The sequence below is a fragment of the Mesoplodon bidens genome (assembly GCF_964165515.1).
Source record: "Mesoplodon bidens genome assembly, chromosome: 4".
Classification (NCBI taxonomy): Eukaryota; Metazoa; Chordata; class Mammalia; order Artiodactyla; family Ziphiidae; genus Mesoplodon; species Mesoplodon bidens.
In genome coordinates, this window is record NC_138160.1 from 38563628 (window position 1) to 38587398 (window position 23771).

Genomic DNA, 23771 nt, shown 5'->3' on the forward strand with positions numbered 1-23771 from the left:
AATGATTTTTGGTGTAATACAAGCAATTTGTAGAATCGAGCATACAATTTTGCATAAAACATTGCAGGTTAAAATAATATTGTAGGTTTCAAGCCATTGCATTACAGTTGAATAACTGTCACAATTAAGTTTTGTAAAATTTAAAACTCTAAGTTTTGAAGTGAAGCAATAAAACTAAATTCTTAAACGATGACTTTTACCTTCACACAGCACAGAACAGCCATCTTTGTTTGGGTTGAAAAAGTTATTTACAACTAACATTGATTGAGTCTTGGTAAAAGTCCGATAACACATGAAGAGAAATACCCCCTCAGCTTTCTGAAAGGTCGATGGACATGTTTGTGGTTAGAGACAGTCATAACGGTGTCAATGCTAGTCTCCTACCATGGCCAAGCATATGGTGTGTTCTTTAACCTAATTCAAAATTCAAAGCACCAAAATACAATTTAGATCTAGAAAATGGGACTTGCTATTTAATCCTCCGTAACTAATGATTAACAATTTAGATGCAGAGACACTGCTAATGAGAAAAGTTTTGATTGGTGCTGTTTAGTAGCTCACTTGAGTTGCCTTTTTAAAATCAGAGTTTTGCTTCCATTGAATCCAAGAACTCTTAATAAAATAGAGAAATACATATATCAAAGGAATTAAGTAAAAGGAGGTTAAAAATAAATAATCTTACAACAACATTTTAAATCCTTTAATGATTTAAAGAAAGGAAGACATAAAACACTGAATGCTAAACAAGTCTTTTGAACTTTTCTTGAGATTTTTAGATATAGATTTAATAGCATATGTGTATATATATATATATGTATATATTTTACATTTTGCATGGAGGCCAGAGCTGTCTAAAATATCTCTTCATAGTAGGCTATAGGGATCTATCAGGAGATAGAATAAAATAAGGTCTGAGAATATTCTCAGTTTATTAGAGTATTTCTTTCTGCTTTGACAATCAGCAGGGATCATAAATTTGAAGCAAATCGTGGCTTTTCTGTCTCTGGGTCTGTATGTAAGACTGAGGAAGACTCCCTCTGATGAGCCGCTGCTGGTGGAGGGGGTGCCGGTGGGACTCCTCGGCTGGGGGGGATGGCTCCCGATGACATCTGTCGGAACAGGGTGACCCGCTGGGGGACCGTGCCCCTGATCCCTGCCTGCAGGCCCGAGCCATGCACCGTGGTCACGGGTGGAGGGATGCACGCCAGGGACTCGCCCACAGTGGGATGCGGTCTGGAAATCAGGGTGGAAACCTCATGGGGCAGCGAGGGCTGCGAGGCCGAGAGGGGCCTGACTTCTCGGGTCAGGCTGGTGTTGTGAAGCGCCTGCGTGCTCTTGTGCACTTCGTTTTTCGGTGCGGAGCTGCTGGGTGTCTGTGGAGCCTGGGGCTGCTGCTTGGTCTGCGGTGGCTGCTGTGCCTGCTGCTGAGTGAGTGACAGCTGGGAAGCAGTGGGGGAGGCGTAGTGGAAAGTTCGAGTGGCTAGCGGGCTCTGAACGGGAGGGCTGCAGACCGCAGTGGTGTAGGAGCAGGGCGAGAGAATGGCCGACGGCTGCGGGGTCTGTGTGCTGGGGCTGGGGGAGTGCAGGTTGCCATGAGACAGACTGGTGGCTGTGTACACCGGCGGAGATTGCGTCCTCCCGCGAGAGGTCGGGGTGGTAGTTGAAGACGTGGAATTCAGGGCTGTCATTTGAGGGTAACTGATGGGGCCGATGGCCTGAACCATCTCCCTGTCGTGTTTCACAATCTGCTTCAGGATCTCGTTCTCCTGATTGTTGAAAACTCCAGTGTTCAGATCCTTCTGGAACTTTTGCAGAAGAATTGAATTTTTCTTTCCTGTCAGCGAAAGGAAGATAGGCACTTAGAAAGTCTACAGGTGACTGATGACAACTCCAAGCGCGAGTGGCTCCTGTAGACAGAATGTTGGCAGTGTTTCATAGAAGAGGCTTAAAATCCAAGTACTCACCTTGAGACACCAAATAGACACACGGCTCCTGTCTCTCACGCTTCCTGTATCTTTCTGGAAAATCTTACCTTCTATACGAGTCAAGTTGAAAAGTCTGTAATATGGCAAAAGCCATCTTACAGAAGAAATGGAGAGATTTGCATGAGGGTTACCTTGGGAGAAGAAAGGGCATTTGGATCACGATGGGCCTGAAGTCAAGATTTCAGTTTAAAGCTTCTTTTTCAAGAAAGGACAATGGAATACATACTATGTGACAGGCACCCTACCCAAGGCTTTAGGCAGATTTATTTTATTTAATCCACAACTCTTTGCGGTAAGTGTACTCATAATCCCACTTCACCCAAAAGGAGACTGGAACATAAGAAGGTTAAGAGTTATGTCCAAGAAAACATAGTTAATATGTGACAGAGCTGGGACAGGAAACCAGTAGATCTGATCACAGATTTACTACGGACTAGGAAGCAGCCACATCTATATCACGTTGAGTGCTTGCTGGAAATGAAGTCTCCTGGGCCTCATCCACTTGCTGCACCAGATGCTGCCTTTTACTATGATCCCCTGGTAATTGTCACATGCAAGTTTGAGAAGCAAAGGCCTTTGCTTTTGACCAGTGCCCTACACCAGTGATTCTCTACTTGCATATTTTTGTCATCTCAAGAGCTTTAAGAGTTACTTATTTCCATCTGCACCCTAACAATTAAATCAGAATAAACAGACGTGGGTCCAGATTTTGGTACTTTAAAATAAACTTTCCCCAAGGGATTCTTGTGTGCAGCCAGACTGAGAACTATTTCATAATCTTTCCTCTTCTGAGAGGTTGCTGTGAGGATTCAGGGGCATAACGTATGGCAAGCTCTCAACTCATTCTAGAACCTCAATAAGTATTACCTCTCCTTCTTGCTATTGTCTTTGGAGTGGTTTGCAATAAGGAGATGTTCTCTGGCAAAATAACAATTAGCACCGATTGTAGGTTGATGTAAGAGGGGAAAATTAGTGACTTTTTAACGGCATCATCACCTAGGTAAATACGGTAACTGAAAAGTAAATCAATTTGCCATATCACTAAATAAAGTATCACATCTAAACTAACAAGGAATATTTTCAAATGGAAATGTATGATATACTTTACTTGGCTGCTGGGAAAGGCAATCATTTTAAATGACTGCTAGAATGAATGGTTATCTCTCTCCTTACAGAATTGTCCTAATTTCCCAAAGAACAAAGACTTCTACATTAGTAGAAAACATAAATGCTTACTTTGCATATACCCTTAATTAACTATAACATATGCATTTATAAGCAATGGCCACAACCATGAGAAGGATAATATTTCTTTGTGATCATGTGAATAGTCAACATTTCATAATCTAAGTATCTGGGACATTGTGGAAAAATACTATAACTTTTAATGCACTGTTAGAATTTTGTGAAGATTAAAAATGGAAATACTGGTGCTCACTAGCAGTTTTATTCCCTATATTATTGATTGCAAACTGTTTCATGCAAACTTTCTTATAAAAAATTAACTGTAATGAGTTAGATGAAAGTGATGCTCTATCAGATTAACAGAAATTCTCTATTGAAATATGCTGATTTTGATGCTTTTGCAAAATATGTTTAGCTTGCTTAGGAAAAAAAACTCATATGCTCAGATATTAGTCTCTGGCTCTACCACGAACACTCACACACCACAAAGAGGGAAGTTATTTTCAAATTAAGTAAAGATGCTTTTAGGCATACTCGCTTCTTTTATGGGCACTGTCTTCTGGACACTCCGTCCTGTTATATCTCTAAGTTATCAATAAGATTTTTAATATGTGTGCTGTGTCTAATGGTAATGTCCAAATACTACATTTACTTCTCCTAACCTGATTTCAGATCCTTATGCAGTCTGTTGTCCTACCAATACAGAAGAAAAGAAAGATGTAAAGTGCAGAAGAAAAGCTGACACAACCATACGTCAATCAAAAGTCCTTACCTTTAATAAAAATGAAGCAGTTGAAGTATCTCTTTGTTTAATTTCCAGTGATCCCAACCCCAATCTCCTTTGAGTTAATTGATTCCTTCATCCCTCCCTAACTCTCTTCAACAATATTCATTGTGTACTAGGTACTGTGAATGTAATAGTGAATTAGACATGATCTCTACATTCATAAAGCTTAGCATCTCTAGAGCAAGTTAAATAATAAAAGCAGTGCTGTGATGGAGGAACTTCCCAGTAGTACAGGAGAATATCTCCAGGGTACTCAGACTATTAAGGGGGTGGAAGGTCAAAGAAGGTTTCTACAGGGAAGTGATGTCTAAACTGAGATCATGAAGGCTAGTAGAGTTAAGCAGGGGAAGGGAACAGAGGAGGGTAGGGTGCAGGAGGAGGATCTGGGTGTGGAAGATGAATGCATATCACCTTCTGACATCAGAATGTTCTAGCATATCTTGGGAAGTTAACAGCAAGCCAATCTGATCTAACTTTACTATGGCAGTTATTCAAATCTTTAAACTAGTGTAATTAGTAAGGTCTAACTTACATATTTTTATTTGAGAGCAGAGAAGATTTTAAGATAAGTTGATGTTTGCAAAGTAAAGCATCTATGTGCGCACTTCTATTAAGGCTTTTTCTGCTTGAGTCTGTTTTACAAACATTTCAAGAAGTTTCTACTGAGACAATGAAAATACACAAGTTTTCAATTCTTAATATAAGAATAAATGTAAAGTTGATCCTTAAAAATGAAAAAAAAACCCTTGTGATAAAATTTAGTTTGTAATGTAGACTCATACTATTGCAATTTTAGTTCTATTTTAATGCTGTGTAGAATTTTTCATCATTGTTTTTTACCTTAAGATTCAAATTGTTTTGGTATCACTGGTGAAATCAGATTGCATAGCTAGAAAAAATAGAGATGAATAAACAAACCTAGATTACTTAGAAGAGAAAGTTAAAGCCTCAGATCTTTCTAGAAATATGGCTAGAGCTAATTGCTATTTCTATATTTCTATGTTAATTAATAAGCAATCTATATACTAGCATTTGGGACTTATGATTGCAAATATGTATCAGCCCACTAGATTAAAACTGAATTGTGCACAAAGAAGAAAACTGAACAGAGTACCTATCCGATCTAGTCGGTCAATGGCTACTGTCTCAAAGGCTCTTCTCATCATTGGATATTCCTCCAGGACCTCGTTGAAATTGTCCACAGAAAGCGAATAAAGACGACAATATGTATCAGCTCGAACACTGGCAGTGCGCCGTCCCTTGGTCAACAGGCAAATCTCTATAAAAACAAAGAAGAAAGATTTGTTTGGCAATTTTCTTTAAAAGGCCATTAAGACCTACCACAACTAAAATAAAAAAGTCTCATGGTGTGAGAAACCAATGATTAGTAACATTTTCTATCTTATCAGGAAATCCCTTCTGATAATTAAAAGTGCCCAATTGCTAATACTCAATCTTAAAATATTCTTTTTTTCTTAAACAATTGAGACTTTTGGTTCAAAGGGAAGGATGTAACAAAATTATCTTCTTCCAGCTCCCATTCCAATTCACCTGAAACAAAAATGTGCGGAAAAAAGAATAATAAATCCAAAATGGAGTTGAAAACAGGAAGAGACTATTCTCAGATAGAAGTTCTTATGAATTCTGGAAGGCAGAGAGCAGATGGTATTATATAGACAGAAACCAAAGTGAGCCCAAAATCATTGGCTTAGAAAGTCTTATGATTAAGCAAAATTGAATCACAGGTTCAGATGTATGCATTATAGGAATGCTTTATGTAGTTCATATATTCCCAGTAAAATCAGTATAAAAATTATATTCCAAATGCACAGAGGGGCTTTTCATTTAAGTAATCTCTAAGGAAAATATTTTGTTGAAATTTTGATTCCCAATATTTGGTAAGCAAATATTTGCAAATGTGGATTTTCTTATTAGCTAGATAAATAAATGATAAAAGTGAAGATTTTCTATTTCATTTCCCAAAATTTATGTATTAAAATCCTATAGACTTTGCTTCTTTAAAAAATTTAAATAATTGAAAAACTTTGCTTCAAAATAACCTATTTTAAAAAAGGAATGGGAGAAGTGTTTCTGAAATGCACTGTCTTCTAACAAAAGGAAATAAGCAAAATAATTATTGAAAGGGGCCTAAATTCACACTCCTCTGAACTTATTTAAAGAATTTCAGTTCATGTTGATAAACATAGTGAGTAAATTATGTGGTAGGCATTATATCCTTGACGTTAGGGCTGGAAACATGAATCAAACATCATATCTACTTCTGTATTACTTATATGCTGGTAGTAAAAAGAAAAAGTTCATTTAAATTAAGATTTCATTTAAAATGCAAGTGGGTGAGAGCAATAATATAGAAGGCAGGCACTCTGGGAGTACAAAAAAAGTGCATCTGAACCAATCAGGCAATTGAGAGGATTTTAGGAAATGCCACCTAAGCCACCAATTATGTTATTACTGTTCATGCTTGTAAACATTTCAAATTTAATAAACAATATTGTGGTGGGGCCAACATGGCAGAGTAGGAAGACCCTGAGCTCACCTCCTCCCATGGGCACACCAAAATTACAAATACATACAGAGCAATGTATGTATGAGAATGACCTGGAGACTAGCAGAAGAGATTTTCTACAACTAAAGATATAAAGAAGGAACCACAACGAGAAGGGTAGAAGAGGCAGACACGTGTATAGTCAAGACCCATAACCCTGGGTAGGTGACCCACAAATGGGAGGATAATCACTATTGCAGAGATTCCCCTTAGGGAGAGAGGAGTCTGAGCCCCACAATGGGCTCCTCAGCCTGCAGGTCCTGAACCAGGAAGATGACCCCCAGAAAGTCTGGCTTTAAGGCCAGTGGGGCTTGCATTCTTGAGAGCTGGAGGGTTGTAGGAAGTAGAGACTCTGCTCTTGAAGGGTGCACACAAAATCTTACACCCTCCAATACCCTGCGCAGAAACAGTAATTTGAAGGAGCCTGGGTCAGACCTACTTGTTGATCTTTTAGAGCCTCCTAGATTGGCAAGAGGCAACTGGGACACACCCTGAGGATACAGATGCTGGTGGCATCCATTTTTGGGAGCTCATTATACCCCAAGGTCACTGATGCTGACAAGCACCACTTTGGAATCCTCCCTCTACTCTATTAACACTGGAACCCAGCCCCATCCATCAATGGGCCAGCGCCAGTGCTGGGACTCTCTGTGCCATGCAGCCCGCCATGCTGGGACCCAACCCCACCCACCAGCAGCCAGCAGCCTCTGAACCAGCAGGAATCGAAGGTACATTAGATGATACAGAGGACTGGATAAGTAAGTTGGAAGACAGAGTAGTAAAAATCACCCATCTGAACAGAAAAATGGAAAAAGGATTTTTTTTTTTAATTAGGATAGTTTAAGGGACCTCTGGGACAACATTAAGCATACTAACATTTGCATTATTGGAGTCCCAGAAGGAGAAGAGAGAGGAAAAGGGGGCAGGGAACACATTTGAAGAAATAATAGCTGAAAAATTCCCTAACCTGGGAAAGGAAACAAACATCCAGGTCCAGGAAGCACAGAGAATCCCAAGGAGGATCAACCCAAGGAGGACCACACCAAGACACATTATAATTAAAATGGCAAAAATTAACAATAAAGAGAGAATATTAAAAGCAGCAAAGTAAAAGCAACTAGTTACACACAAGGGAACTTTGCATAAGATCATCAGCTGAGTTTTCACCAAAAACTTTGCAGGCCAGAAGGGAGTGGCATAATATGTTTAAAGTGATGAAAGGAAGAAACGTACAACCAAGAATACTCTACCCAGCAAATCTATCATTCAGATTGGAAAGAGAGATAGAGATTTTTACAAACAAGAAAAAGCTGAAAGAGTTCAGTACCACAACCAGTTTTACAAGAAATGTTAAAGGGACTTCTCTAAGCAAAAAAGAAAAGGACAGAAATAGAAATATGAAAGTTATAAAAGAAAAAATATCATTGGTAAAGGCAAATAGACATTAAAGGTAGTAGCCCAAGTAAACATAAATCTAGTAGAAAGGTTAAAAGAGTTGTGCACCTAGAACTAACATAGTGTTGTAGATTAATTGTACTTCATTTATTTAAAAAAAATATGTAGACACTGGGAGGAAATGCATCAGAATGCTAATGGTAGTTATTTCTGGGGGATGGAGATTATGGGTGATTGTTCTTTTTTACTTCATGCTTTTATGTAATTCTAGTTGTCTGCAATGAACATTCATTACTTGTAAAATTAGAAAGAAAACAATAAATGTGATTAAAAATGAAAAAATAATATTGTGGACTGTTCATGTTTGTGTGCATGTTTGTGTGTATGTACCTTTTGTGTGCATAGGAAGATAAACCTCTATTGGTCAGTGTTTAAGTATAAAGCATATTATCATATGATGGAATATGTCAGCTACTCTAATTTAAAAAAATATAATAAAAGTATTTTTGACACTACCCCAAAATTAAACTCCTGTGTCACTATAGTACTAATGCCATATTTTATAACTTATGATTGCTAAATTATGTCAAACATACTGATGAGAAATGTTTTTATTGCTAAGTGTTGCTTTCAAATCTGTACAAGTTGTCATATAGAAGGGTTATAAGCCTCTTGGAAAATAATCCAATGATACATAACAAAGATATTAAAATGTATCCATACACTTTACCCAGAAATTTCACTTGACAATCTAGCCTAAGGAAATAGTCTGTAATCAGAACAATGTTATTTACGTGGTGATATACATTATACATTTATGTATACATCTGAAAATATGGGAATGCCTTAAATGAATAATAAGTCAAGATTCATAATCAACTATGTGACAATTATTAAAAGTAAAGCTTTTAAAATCTATGTATTAATATTAATAGTCGAATGGTCATGAAAGTTTAACAGAGAAAAGCAGGATACAAGGTTTTAATTATAACATGATAAAAATGATCACATATAGTATGAAAAAAATGACAATAAAATCTACCTATATGCACTGCTCCGTTGAAAAATATTCCTTTATGTAGACATACTGTTTACACTTTTTTCAACTTTGCTTTATCTAAATTATTTTTATTTGTGGATATATAACTTTTATTTTTTTTAAGTTACTTAAAATTTAATATCTAAGTGCACAGAAGAGAAAAAAAAACCAAGATATGAAGGAATATAAACAAACCTAAAAATAGTGATTGCTATTGTAGATGATTTCCTCAACTTTACCTTTCATTGTTTTTAATGTATTTTTAATTTGGCACTTATATTTTTAATTTACAAATGCTTTCCATTTTCCTATATTTGTTGCTTTCTCATTATATCATTCTCTTTTGTTGTGAATGTAATATCCTCTATCTTCTGGTAGTTGTTAAAGAGATCTGGCTTTGAATAATGAGTATATGCTACAATATGGATATATTGTATATGAATGAACCTCAGAATGTTTCACAAACATAGTGAAAGAAGCAACACATGACAGTCCATATAGTACGTGCTTCCACTGATATAAATAATCCAGAAAAGGGAAATCTATAGTGACAGATAACATATTAGTGGTTGCTTGGGGAAGTGGGTGGAACGGGAGATTAACAATAAGTGGGCAGGAGGAATCTTATTGGGGTGATGAAAACCTAAACCTGTTTGGCTTGGCTTTCATAGTGTTGGTTTCATAATTTGGGAAATTTCTATAAGGATTGAATTGTATACTTTGAATTATGTATACATGTTGCAATAACACTGTAAAATGGAAACAAAAAGAAGTTTTGTCTTTATATTTTATCTTTATTATATTTTATATTTTAGTTTCTGTTCTGTTTTCTGAATTCTTTCTCTTTACTCTGGAATCATTGTTTCTGTCTCTGTGGCTACATCTTTCCCTTGTATATTGAATGTTTTCTTCAAGTTACCTGTTGATGTCCATTTCTATTGAGTATGAAAACTCCAGTGATGTGGCAGCATTTATTGATCTGGAGTTTCTCTTCAGGGTGAATAGGTGGGAAGTTTATCCTCATATCTCCCTACATGCCAGAATGAGGAGGGCTGTACTCCAAGGTTACCAGCATCTCTCTTAATTGTTCTAGTTCTCTGCCTTGTTCAATTGCTTTAGAGAAGAACCACTTGCGTTTTTCTCTCCTCAGGAAAATAAATGTTTGGTTACAGGCTATCAAGGGAGTGACAGAGAGTCCACTGTACCACACAGAGGCCTTCCCTAAGTCACTGTTTCCCCTCACTTTTCAGTGGGCCCTCTGTCAACACACTGTCTCTTAGCTAGCAGCTTTTCTGGAGTTTTGCCAGGAGCTTTGCTCTCTTCTTGGTCATAGCCCTCAGCATTATATTCCAAGTTCCCTCTACTTTTCCTTCAACTTTCATCAGTAACCACCAGTATAATTTTTAAAAAATTGTCTTAAACAACAGAAATTTATTTTCTCACATTTCTGGAGCCTGGAGGTCCAAAATCAGGGTGACAGTATGGTTGGGTTCTGGTGAGAACTCTCTTCCTGGCTTGCAGATGGCCAAATTCTCACTGTGTCGTCCATGGCAGAGAGAGCCCCCATCTCTTCCTTTACCAACACTGTCAGTAATCCCATCAGGAAGTTCCCACCCGCAGTCACCTCATGTAATTCAACTACCTAAGGCTCCACTTCCAAATACTACCACATTGGGGATTAGGGATTCAACTTATTGAATTTGGGAGAGACAAGGACATCCAGTCCATAACACCATTTCTCTTGTCCTGAAATACTATTTATGTCCCTCTTGCTCTTTAAAAAAAAAAAAACTAAGCTAAGAAACAAAAAACAAAAAAAAACAGCTTTATTGAGGTATAATTGATATACCAAAAATCTGCACATATTTAATGTATACAGTTTGATGAGTTTGGACATCTCCATGTACCTCTGAAACCATCAGCATATCCGTCACTTCCAAAAGTTTTCTTAACTGCATGTTACAGAATACCTGAATAATACTGGCTTACCAATAAAATAACTTAATTAGAAAAATCTGGGAGGCAGGGCTAGTGTGGATTTAGTATCTCAGTGATGCTGAGGCACTGTGCTGGCATGACTTTATTTTCTTGGCCAACCTCTCATGATCACAAGTTCAAAGCAGCAACTACAAGAATTTACATCTTCATACAGTGTCCACAGAGAGGGAAAGACTTCCTTCCCATATTTCTTTCTTTTTATTGTGAAAGCAAAACTTCACAATATTCCTTTACTACTTTTAATTTGGTCTCTGGAAAGGGAAGAGATAAAGACATGTATTGAGGATCATCTTATGTAAAGAAATGGATTTGTATTTATTTTTCTGTATGCTTAAAAATTATTCGAATACTTTTTACAACGAGCCTGTATTTATATATTACTTTTGTACTTTAAAAAATAAATTTAAAAATTAGAAAAAATATAGCTACTCTCAATACTTATAGTCATTTTGGAAATATAGCAAAAAATAGATTTATTTCAGCATAGATATAAATATATTCATGTTTTCTCTAAGTTATTCTTTGCAAATGATTTCCTGGTTTCTATTGTCTGGAGTCCTCATATAGTGAATATACAATATATGTAGCTAAATAGAGTAGATGGACATGTGTTACATGGTATAGGTCCCCATAATTAACTGATGAATCAGTTAAATACTGCCTTTGGTATGAGAAGAAATCTTCCTAGAGGATGGTGCTTAAATAATATTTTAAGCCTATATAAAAAAATTGAGTACATGTTTTATGAGAAAACTTCAGAGGTGTTATTGTCCAGAAAATCTTACTTCTTCATTAAATTCTATTTAAAATAAAATGTACTTATGTAATTCTTTACGTTTTGTGATTTTTTTGAATGAAAACTGATATTTCAATTTGGTTGATTTCTTGCCAACTAATGAAGTAGAATTCTATTTTGGTGATTTTCTGCAGCAGTGATGGTTACCTGCTGATTCTACTACCTTAACATACATCCAATTTCTTAGGTTATTTTAGAGATTTTTTTTTTCTTTCTTTTTGGCGTAGTATAAAGAGTATTGGCCTGGGATTAGGAGTCCAGTGTTATAGTCTCAGACTGATTGATCTTGGTTGTGAAGATTTGGACAAATACTTATATTCTCTGGACCTTCATCTATTTATCTGTAAAATGTAAAATTCAATGATATCTCTAGAGTTTTATCAACATTTAATCCATAACTTCAGTCTTCAGTCATATTTTATATCTAAAGTTCCACTGATTTTTATATCTTTAGTGCTTCCATGGCATCTGGTAGGTGCTTAATGTTTGCTGAAATGAATCATTGAACCAAAGAGCAACATGTTCTACAAAATGAGTTTCAATCACCCATGGAAAGACTAAGGGCTAAATATAGATTTTCACTAGCAAAGCCCTTTCAGAAGTTATCTAATGAGCTGTGTTCATTCCCAACATAAAACTCTTCAGCCTTTATCTCTCATCATCTCTTCAATATTTTCTTAGTGAGACACAGATCAAATGATGGTATATTCATGAGGGTATATTCTAGAAATAGTCACTGGTCAGTGTGAAAAACAATTTAAGTAGTCCTTTCTTCTTTTAATGCCTCCATACTCTTTGTTTCCACCGTGAAGAGAAATAAACAATGCCACACACTTAGCAATGAGAAAAAGTAAACCTGATCATAAAAGAATCTTAGATTTCATGAACTGAATTTCCAGATTCCATACGAATAGAGTAGATGTTTCTTTGTAAATTAATTTTCTCTTGATAATAAGTTATTTTGGGGATCTACTTATTGAGTGAAAAGAGTCCTGTGTTAGGTGTTACAGATTGAGTTTTTGTGTATTTATGCTGTGCGTGTGTGTGTGTGTGTGTGTGTGTGTGTAAAAGAGAGAAAAAACAATTGAGTCATTTGTATCTCATACTATCCTTTGGGCTCCTTAGGAATTATGTAGATATTAGTTCATCACTATTTTTAATTTCTTGTATTGTGTTTTCTACTTGTTTCCTAACTATTGACCTTATCTCCCTAGCTAGTTTAAGATATTTTAAAGACAACAACCATACAGTAACATTATTTTATCCCTCGTGGTGCCTGCTGCCTTGGGTTCTTAGCCCAGATAAATTGTTTTAAAATGCTGATGAGTACATCAATGATAGTGGACAAACCCCAGATTGACACTAAGTTCAAGTCTTAAGTTTTAAGATGGCATAATAATGGCTCCCCTGCTGAGTATCTTCTCTTTGTAACAGAACTTGCACCTTCTTTAAGCAGCACAATATATCTTTGAGGTTTTTGTGCAATGTATATAAGGAAGAAAGTATCTAGAAGGTTTGGTAATGTTTTCTTCAAGATGGATATGTTATTACTCACTATCTAGAAAATTAACTTGCTTTTGGGTGCTCAGATTGACTTCCCAAGGAAAATAAAATAAAATATAAAATGAAATAAAATTGAACTCCCAAAGAACAAGCTGAGTGCAGCTTACAGATATAAACTTTTAAAACAGAGTCTTCTGGCATATTTTCTAGACTCTGTTGCTTGTCTCAATCTTTCTGCTTTTTTTCCTTGTTTGTCTACTCTCTGAGAACTCAACTAACCATTTCCTAGTGGTGTAATCACTGCTTAAAAAATCTTAATGCAAATTTACTTGGAAATATATCCTTTCATCTGGATACAAAGTTCTAAATGATAATTAAGTTCACAAGTACTGGGAACTTGGCATATTAATTTTATTTCTGCATTATTCTCCTGTTTTCCTCTACAAGATAAGTTATTTTCTTTACAGGTTAAGTTATTTCACTTACCGAAGAGGGAAACCGAGAGTAATGCATCTCATCACAAGAGTATTATAAATCTCTGTTTCCGTTTTTCAGCATCATAAGAAATGTGTCCCGGGAGATTAAATTTGGCCTACCACACTCTATATATATACTTTTAATAATCCTTAGGGTATGAGATATATCAACCACCCAATGCTATTTTTGCTGACATTAGTAACCCTGTTTATAAACATTTCAGTCCACCTGACATTACTGTCACCTATATAAACAGTCATTTTATAAGGTAGGGCAAATGGCCTCAAGAATTTTGCAACTCAGAAATATTTCTCTGACCTCTAAAATAGAGCTTGATATTGCAGTAACACAGAGTTAATCATGAACTTATGACAGAAATTTGTAAGGTAATGAAAGTGTTTAAACCTGAGTTTCCAGAATTTATGGGAAAATTTGTGCTCGGCTGCTCATAGTAACCTAAGCAAGAGCTGCTTCCTTCTTTTGTACCCGATATGATGAACTAAAAGTAATTCTCTGCTGTGCATTAAAATACTTATTTCCTAGAAATTATTTGGGTTTCTAATCCAGTGCCTCATAATAATGTGCAAGAGGAAATATCACTTTTTTTTTTTTTTTTTTTTTTTTTTTTTGCGGTACGCAGTCCTCTCACTGTTGTGGTCTCTCCCGCTGCGAAACACAGGCTCCGTACACGCAGCCTCAGCGGCCATGGCTCACGGGTCCAGCCACTCCGCAGCATGTGGGATCTTCCCTGACCGGGGCACGAACCCGTGTCCCCTGAATCGGCAGGAGGACTCTCAACCACTGCGCCACCAGGGAAGCTCGGAAATATCACCTTTTAGTTTTCTATTTGTATTTGTAATCTTTCTATATATATATATATTAGTGAACTAGTAAAATATCACCTCTTATGGCATGGTGAGGTAACATTTGGCTTAAAGCAATTTGTATATCAAGCTTGGCTGGTAGAAGAAGCACTTTAAGTGTCAAATGGATCTAAATAAGGATCTAAAGAAATTTAGAGTAGGATAAAACATAAAATAGTTGTAGATTTTGTAGTATTGATATTTGATGTATTTTGAAACATTTCACATTTTTAAAATAATTTTCTGAAAGAGAGATTAGATATAACATATTTCCAAATACAGATATTGTATTTAGTATATTATATATAGATAGATTTTATAGCATGACAGCTATTCTAATAAACATAAAACCCAATTCTGCTTTTTCTTCCAAATATCTAACTGAATATTTCAATTCCCAGAGAAACAGTGGTACTTACACAATTATTAGTGTCCTCTGCTGCAGCTCATGCAGTTATTTATGATTATTTATTCAGTTAAAGTTATTTTCTTGTCAAACTAATCTTAGTTCTCCCCATATGTTTGGTCAATTTATTTCTCTTAAAACACAAGATTAGGGTGGTCACCTGGGGCTCTGAGTATTGACTCTAGTAGCGACACCTCAGACAACTTATGTACTGGCAAAATTGTTATGAGATTTACCTAAAAAAGTGCCAATAAAGTGCCCGGTACAAGCCTAGTGCAGTATGGACATTCCCACAGCATGAGTTCCTTTTTCCCTTATGTTTCTACTCCTTTCACTGTATTTTTTCCTGTGATTTTGGCTCTACCTGCTAGAACCAAGGAAAAAGTAATGCTTCATAGATCAAGTAACCTTCCAAATTTGTGAAATATAACAGCCATCTCCCACACCCTCCACCCTCTCATAAACAATTTGCTCATAAACTAACCATCCCAATTCTTTAGACTTGTCTCAAGTACGATGGCTTCACACCGATGGACACATTTTCTTAGTTACCCCAGGGAGAATTCATCTTTGTGCCTCTACTTTGATCATCTTGCATCTTAGTCTCTACAGCACATTATTACACTTCTTTGTCTATATGATATTTCTCGATGCTAAACTATAAGGTATTCAATGAAAAGTACAACAATCACATTTGCAGTATCTAGCCCTTACCATAGATTTAGTCACACAATATCACTTGGTTCACGGAACAAGGAATGAATGAGTCAATCAATCAACTGATGAGAAGCAGAAAGACTTACACCGGATTGGAGACATTCTTCATAAAACAAGGTGCTCACATTTGAACACAACATCCCAAATAGCCAGAACTTTTTGAGGAACATTGGTTCTATTCATCAGATGCTACATAACGCTTACCTTTTATCTGGCTCCTATTGATTACAAACACTTTTAGGACATTACTGTTCCATTCTGTTGGACATGTGGAGATTTCCATTAAGGTTTATACTTTTCACTCCTTAACCTCTCTCACCTTCCCCTTCCATAGGATGTCTGTGTCTTTAAATTCCTTTGTGACTCTTTCAACTACCTAATGTCTGCATAAAATCAGCTTCACACAATACTATTTATAAACTGATATCTACTATACATTTATACTACTTGTCATTGGAAAAATACAATACTTTATGGACTATGACAGTGATTTTCAGAATATCTATGGGGTAGATAAGAACAATCACTGCTAGCCCCATGTTAGCCCACATGTTATACAGAAGATTAAAGGGGATGTGTTATGTGATTGGAACAAAGATCACATAAAAATATCAAAGCTAAGATGAGTAAGACTACAGTTTTCCTGCTTCTATCCATCTTTAAAAATCTACCAGACCACTCCAAATCTTTCCTTCTGATTTTAAATCTACCAGCATTCAACTCTTTAAAAGTTAATCAAACACCTTGAATTATAAATGCCTTTAAAAAGCTGCCAGCTTTTTAAAAATTCATCAAATGATTTCAGCTCTTAGATACCTCAAGTGTGTTTTCTGAAGTAATATCTTGACAGCTCTGTTTTCCTATGTGGTTTAACATAAAATTTAAAAAAAGTATAGCAGGAATAATAGTCTAAATAGAAAATATAGTCACTAGATACTTATGAGGTGAGTCTACTACAGCAAAAAAGTTGTTTGTCTCCAAAATTTACCCCGGTTCTCTCTCTTTATTCTCTTTTTCACACAACACACATACACATGGGGATGATAAAATAGAGATTTAAATACACATTTTCTTGGCTTATTGAATGTAAAAGTCAATGATCAACTGATTCAGACTAGATTCTTTAGTGCCGTGTTTCCCACATTTTAATATGCATAAGATCACTTTATGCACATTAGTGTCTCGTTGAAAAGCAGATTAGGATTTAGTAAGTCTGGAGTGGGGGCTGAGACTGCATTTCTAACAAGTTCTTAGGTAATCACAATGATGGACTTTTTTGGGAAATGAATTCTTGTAGCTGTCAAATTTGCATCTAAAATAGGGTTCTTAGTTTAAGATAAGTTGGGAAAAGGTGGCAAAAAGAAATGGAATTTAAGGGATAGCATAAATTCAAGTCAATGAATTATTTCCTTGTACCAGCACATTGGAGGAAACTATGGGAAATATAAAAGAAATGAAAGATACTGATCATGACTCAAAGCTTTTATAATTAATTAGAAATTCAAGTACAATATATAACAAAAGCTTGAGAATAATTCCAAAGCTAAATCATTTGCTAGTGACTTTAAAGTTTATAAAAATCTAAAAATCCAGTTCTGTACAACTTTGGTGGCATTAAAGGCCTTAGGCTCTGAAAGAAGTGTAGAAATTGCACTGCTTACACCATGAGGATGGAGAGGACAGGAAAAAAAGGTAGGGGGGTGGGGAAACAAGGACATTAGAACGAAATAATCGTGAGCACAGGTTAAGAGAACAGTTTATAAGGAAGTTTTCATGGAATTGCAAAAACAGCAGCTTCACAGAATCGTAGGATTTTGATTAGGCATAGAGAATATTCCTCTAAAGATAAGAAATTGGGTCTCAATCCACAATGGTATTGCAGTGCTCTTAAGGAAGAAATTTATTTATAATATATTGTCTTAGGAAAGATTATATGAAGTAGAGAGGGGAGTTCTAACTCTCTAGATATCATGCCAAATATGGGAAAGACACTCAACCTCTTTTTCTCTTGAAGGCAAATTTATTCTCTTTCAAATCTTTTGTTTCATGACACAAGAATATTAATTTATAATTGGCTTGTAAAATGAACTAAGAGGGAGGTTCTTACCAGTTAAAATAAAGAGTTGTAAAGAAGTTTTGATAATAATTTGGGATATGAGGTGATGGGAATTTGCCTGAAATAAAGCTATAGCACCCAGAAATGATCTCTTCCAAGAATTCCTGTGAAATGAAGCTTCAAAAGAGCTTGAAAGGTGATGAAGCATCCACAATTTTGAACCTAGATGTAAAGGAAAACCACTAATGGGTAACTGTGCTGTGAGTGAAGATAAGATGAAAGGTTGTTTTGGGAAACAATCAAACAAACCTTTGGCATCCAGAGAAAATCACGCAAAACTTTGGCATCCAAAGAAAATTTCATTCTGCAGAAATCTACCTGACATTAAGCCAGTAGCTCATGTCTATCAAATTGATTAGAAGCAGTATTTATTTGTGTGTACAAGCTTGTAAGCTTTTATCATATGACTCTGAATATCTATGATAACTGATTCCAAGATTGATGCCTATCTCAGAAACAGTCATCTGTAACCTGGTCAGCAGCCCATGGGATGGCCTGGTTGGAGAACTCTTCTCGAGGGGGATGCTTTATATTGGATTGTGACTAATAGGCTTAATTATACCTTCTCATGGGGAGACTGAAAGTAAGGTATGAACAGCCAGAAAAGCCAGAGAGTGCATAAGTTACGGGACTGGTGTATCCCTAAACTGGTTCTTGGACCTCAGGAATCACTGTGTTTCCTAAGGGGCATTGTTGCTTGCCACAAAGTTGGCCTCTGACTGTCCTGAGGTGGTGTGCTGTGCTTCCTTTCTTCATGTGCTCCCTTACAATAGACTCTGTCACCTCAGTTGACTTGAGCTTGACTCTGTGCCTTTCAGCTCAAAAGCACCTCACCATCCACGACCTCTTTCTAGATGTTCACAGCTATCCATTTCATTAAAAGCCTCTACCTTTTCTTTTCTTTCCCGCTCTTGAGAGACTGCAGTGAGTTCTTCATCCATAGAGAGGCCTTGAAGTGAGTTGAAAACTAATATCCTATCGATGGAGTTTTCATTTTCTACTTCTGAGTAATCCAAAGTATCAGAAGAGAGGTCAGCTGGAAATCTCTTTTTGTGCAAGATAATAGCAAAAATTTATTAGGCAAAAAAGCAATCTTACTAACATCTCCCCTCCAAAAAAAAACCGAAAACCAAACCAAAAAAAAAAAAAAAAAACCCAGATTCAAAAATTAATCCTAACAAAAGCAAATATCTGTTTATCTCTTCTCACCCCAAGAAACATTACTCTATGTGACAACAAATGAGCAAATTTAAGGTAATAATTACAATCATAAAAATGACACTGAAGTTTTTAATTTAAAAGTTTGTGTGTATGTTCAAGTGTGTACTGAAATAATCTATGTCTGTAATGAGTTGGTTTAGTTAGCAGTATGTATTAGTTGACAGGGGTAGAATGCATTAAAGGGATAATAATAGTAAATAAAGTATGTTTTATTGAATGCTTTTACCTATATTATCTTATTCAGAATGAGTTAAATTTGGAAGAAAGGCTAGTTTTAAAATGAGAGGTTATATCAGGAGTCCTTCAGGCAAATCCAACCATCATGTTTTTTTGCTCAGTTAAGAATAGTTTTCATATTCTTAAAGGTTTGTAAAACAGTAAATAAATAAAAAGACAAATACATGACAGAGAACACACATGGCCCACAAAGCCTTAAATATTTACAATTTGGCTCTTTTCAGAAAAGGTTTGTCAACTCCTAGGTTAAACAGATTGTTTTCCCTTCCACATAGATGACCTTTACTATATCTTAACTTAGTCAAATAACAAAATCTGGAAGGAGTAGAAATCAGTGGGCTAAAGATGCATGAACCATGTTTTAGCTTGTTATTTTAAGCAAAGTGAACTGAAGAATTGGGTCAAATGCCCCAACAGTTTATCTGAACTACATTTTAAAAAATTCCTCCCTGACCTACTTGGTCAGTATGATAAATGGACACCAGGACACTCTTCCACCAGAGATGGTCTGGCTCTCATCCTGGAGAAAAGCTTTCTAAGCCTAACTGAGATATGATTCCACCCTTTTCAGACCATATCCAATAAAAGCTTCACTTAACCAGATACTCAGTCAACCAGCATTTTCTTCTCAGGTTTGTGGAGAAGTTTGGGGTAGAGGGAACACATCTAAAAAGATGAAAGATACAAAAAGGGCTAATTTTTTCTTAATATTTTGATTGTTAAGATTTTTATTTTGGAATATTTTAAATACATAAAAAAGAAGAGTAGCATAATAGTATACTATTAAATACTAGTAGGATAGTATAATATCATAGTCTAATAAACTTGTATAGTAGTGTAAATAATAACAGTAAAATAAATCCCCATATGCTCATCAGCTAGCTTAAATAATTACTGACTCATAGCTAAACTTGTTTCACTGATACCTCACATATTTCCCATCTCCTTTATTATTTTGAAGTAAATTGCAAATATATTAATTCAACTGCAAAATTTCCATATGCATTACTAACATATAATCCTTCAATAAAAATCACCATAAAAGTTAACAATAATTTCTTAATATTATCAAGCATTCAATTAGTGTTCAAATTTCTAAACAAGAAGAAATTTTGTATGGAGGCAATTTCCATATCATGTCACAACTCTCTCCCCTTCCTAGAGGAGCCTAAACAGAAATGTCCCCTAGAACCTATACACTTAAAATAATTAAAAATAAGTTTTGTAAGATGAAAGATATGCAATCCATTATAATACCGTACCAGCACAAGAAAAGTATATTCATGTGTTTCAAAAAAAGGATATTAACCTATTTTAAAAGAATATCAATTGAAAACAAAAAGGGATTTTGTTGCTGTTGAACACTAGTAAAATATAACTAAAATACCTTATGCCTGGAATGTTGACTTATCAAGGTATATCCTTTTTAACTATTTTTTTTTGCATCATCATTATGATCATTAGCAGAAATCCATAAACAGAAGGATGGATGACAGTTGAAAATTCAGAGGTCATGTGAGAATGAAGGAAGAGCTGAAACGATCTCAGGAGAAAAAACAAATGCAAGAAACCTAGTTCTTCTTGTTATCGGACTTGTATTTAGTATTGGACCTGTGTTCTAATATTATAATCAAACTGAATGAGAGTCTTTAGACCAGGGTTTCAGGGTTTCTCAGGGTTTCTTTGTCCCTACTGGCATTTGGATTCGACGTCAGGAGTTGTCCTCTGTGTTGTAAAATGTTTCCCTGAATCTCTGGTCTCTGTCTACCAGATGCCAGTAGCAAATCAATCACGCTAGAAGCACCATTACTATTGGATTAACAGTAGTGCTGATGAGGACATAATTTTGGTCTCACATCTCCATAAACCCTGCTCTAAAAAGCTAAGGTGGCAAAACACTGTTGCTTTGTGTCTCTGTACAACTTTTACATCATCTCTACAACAGAAGCTTAAAATTATGTTTTAGATATCAAAGTATTCATAATTAAAGTCTTTGGGACATTTGCTTTCGTTATGTTGTCCTTTTTGTATAATCTTGGAACACTATAAAGGGAATGCTAATCACTTTGTTAATGAGAGAAAGCTATTAAAACACATTAAAAATGCTTTTTTGAAAGCTCCATCGATTTTCCTTTTCCATTCAAGTATCCAGTAACTCCAGCTGGTTTACTAGTTTAATTAAACAGGATAAAAGAAATCTGCTAAAGAGTCCATGACATTTAGATACAGAGAAAAAAAAGAAAAAGGATAATAAAATTTATATTAGTGTCAATAAATAGTAACCAATGTGCAAACTGTTTATTGCAGATAAAGTTTGATGAAGTTGGGGCTTTCTGACAGTGTGTGGGGATACAAAAGCATTTTAAGGTATGCAAACAAAAATAGAGGGAAACTCTATTATGTGGACACAGCTCACATATGAAGGTGTTTCTTTACTGTTGGGATGCCTGGTTACATTTTATAGTATTTTCTCTGATATAAAAGCAGAAACTTTTTTTTTTGGTGGGGAAAAATGAATGAAATATGTCCACTATATATCATGTAACCCTATCCTATAATACCACGAGCAAGAGCCCCAGCAAATTGCTGATTGCCATGGTGATGACTGATTCCATGGAGTAGATGGGTGGGTAATTTGTGTTAGCCCAGTTAAAAAAGGTGCAGTGTTGGTTCAATATCTATCCATGGAAAGCCCTTACCCAGAAACTGTTTTTGTTGTTGTTGTTGTTCTCCATTTACAACTATCTGGAATTATCTTACTTACTATTTCCCATTTTTATTGTCCGTCTCCTTTGATGAGAATGTAAGCTGCAGGAAAGCAGGCTATTGTTTCTCTTCCTCACTACTGTATTGTCATTACCTACAATGGTAACTGACACTTTGCAACTGTTCAAAACATATTTGTTGAGGAAATAATTAATAATTTAATTAATGAAGTGGTTATGATATATTTAGATATTATGGACCAGTAACATTAAGAATTGTTTAATTAGGATGAAGAAATTGTCAGTATATGTTTTTTCTAGGTTTGGACACAGATTAAAAAACAAGAAAAATCAATAAAATAATCATCCACCCAGTCACCATCAGTGCATAAAAGAAAAAATATTTTAACATAGAAATAGCGAGAGTAATTTCAAAATAAAAAATAAGCACAGAATAAAGGATGAGACAGTTAAATAAACTCATCTTTAAAGGATAACTCACTCCACTGTTACTATATTACTTATTTCATCATAGACCAGTGATGTACGAGCTTGTCCACTGGGCTTCAGGGAGACAGCTACAAAAAGTGGCTTTCCGTCAAGAAACATGGAGATGAAATGAATAACTATTAATTGTTATTTTTATCACGAGCACATGTTTCTTCTGAGCCCCAAACTACTGAGTTAGTCTAACCATAAAATGTCAAAATATATATATGGTAAAGAGTGCTCAGTACTTGGTTTTAGGGTCAGAGGTTTGTCTTCATTCTCCTTGTTCTTAGGGTCAGAGGTTTGTCTTTATTCTTCTTGTCCTCATTGCCAAAGCCCCTTTTGCTGAATAACTTTCCCTAAGGTCTGGTACGTCTTCTTGGCTCCCTTCATTCTCCTACATAAAGGTTTAATGATGGCCTGTATCTTCCCCCAGTCGGAATAAATTGTCTTTTCCTCTGCAGAGACAGAGACATTCTATCAAAAGTGTTTGTTTTCATAGCCTAATTGACAATTAACATATTAGAGAGCATAACTGGATAGGGACCTCGGGACCTCTGTTCCCTCTCTCCTATTATGTAACTGCAGAATTATATATAAGAATTCTGAATGTTGTAAAGTTCAGGTATAGACTTGGCCTTTTTTGAGAACAGAAACTTCTAGTAATATATAGAATAGTTATAGAAAAAAAGATAGTGTTATAAACGTGGATCCAGAAACTCGTGAGAGGTGGATAAGGAAACTGAGTTGTACCCCTAATGATAGGTACATCAAAAGCTTCTTTTGTTTCCCCTGTCAATAGCTCAGAACACTTCCTATGGGAACTAGGTTGTTCTCATATTAGGGGGAGGAGGAGAGACTTTTTCAGCTCGGGCTTCTAATCTAAACCACACAACACAGAAAATCATTTCAGTGACTATTTTATTAATTCTCACAAGGATGGTACATAAGTAGTACCATTCTAGATACATAAGTGCTAAGTTAATTCATTAATTGTGATACTCGCTTTAAGACGATAGGGCTTGATTCTGTCTAGGTTCTGGTTCAGAAGGGCTGGAGAGTAGTAGACTAAATTGGGAGAGGAGTTAATACATTACAATAAGTTGTAATAGGAGCAGAGATACACATAATTTTGTGAGAATTCCTCATGTCTATGAGGCTGGTGATCATCTTTTCTGCTCTCATGTTAGTGGCAGCTTTCAGAAGGGAAATTCACTTTCCTAATTTATTGTGAACCAGGTTCACCTTAATCTTTATTACATGATTTCAGGCCCCTGGTACTGCAA

At 35.7% G+C, this 23771-nt stretch overlaps 1 protein-coding gene across 1 annotated transcript in view; it reads right to left on the reverse strand.

Annotated features, from left to right (window-relative positions):
• Positions 1-968: 968 nt before the first annotated feature.
• The window catches only part of HCN1 (hyperpolarization activated cyclic nucleotide gated potassium channel 1), a gene marked incomplete at both ends in the record, with an annotated part of 400231 nt that continues 377428 nt past the window's right edge, over positions 969-23771 (reverse strand). The window contains 2 exons of the mRNA XM_081234057.1: positions 969-1834; positions 5072-5236. Of these exons, the coding sequence (XP_081090183.1) occupies positions 969-1834; positions 5072-5236 (1031 nt within the window). The remainder of the gene's footprint in view (positions 1835-5071; positions 5237-23771) is intronic.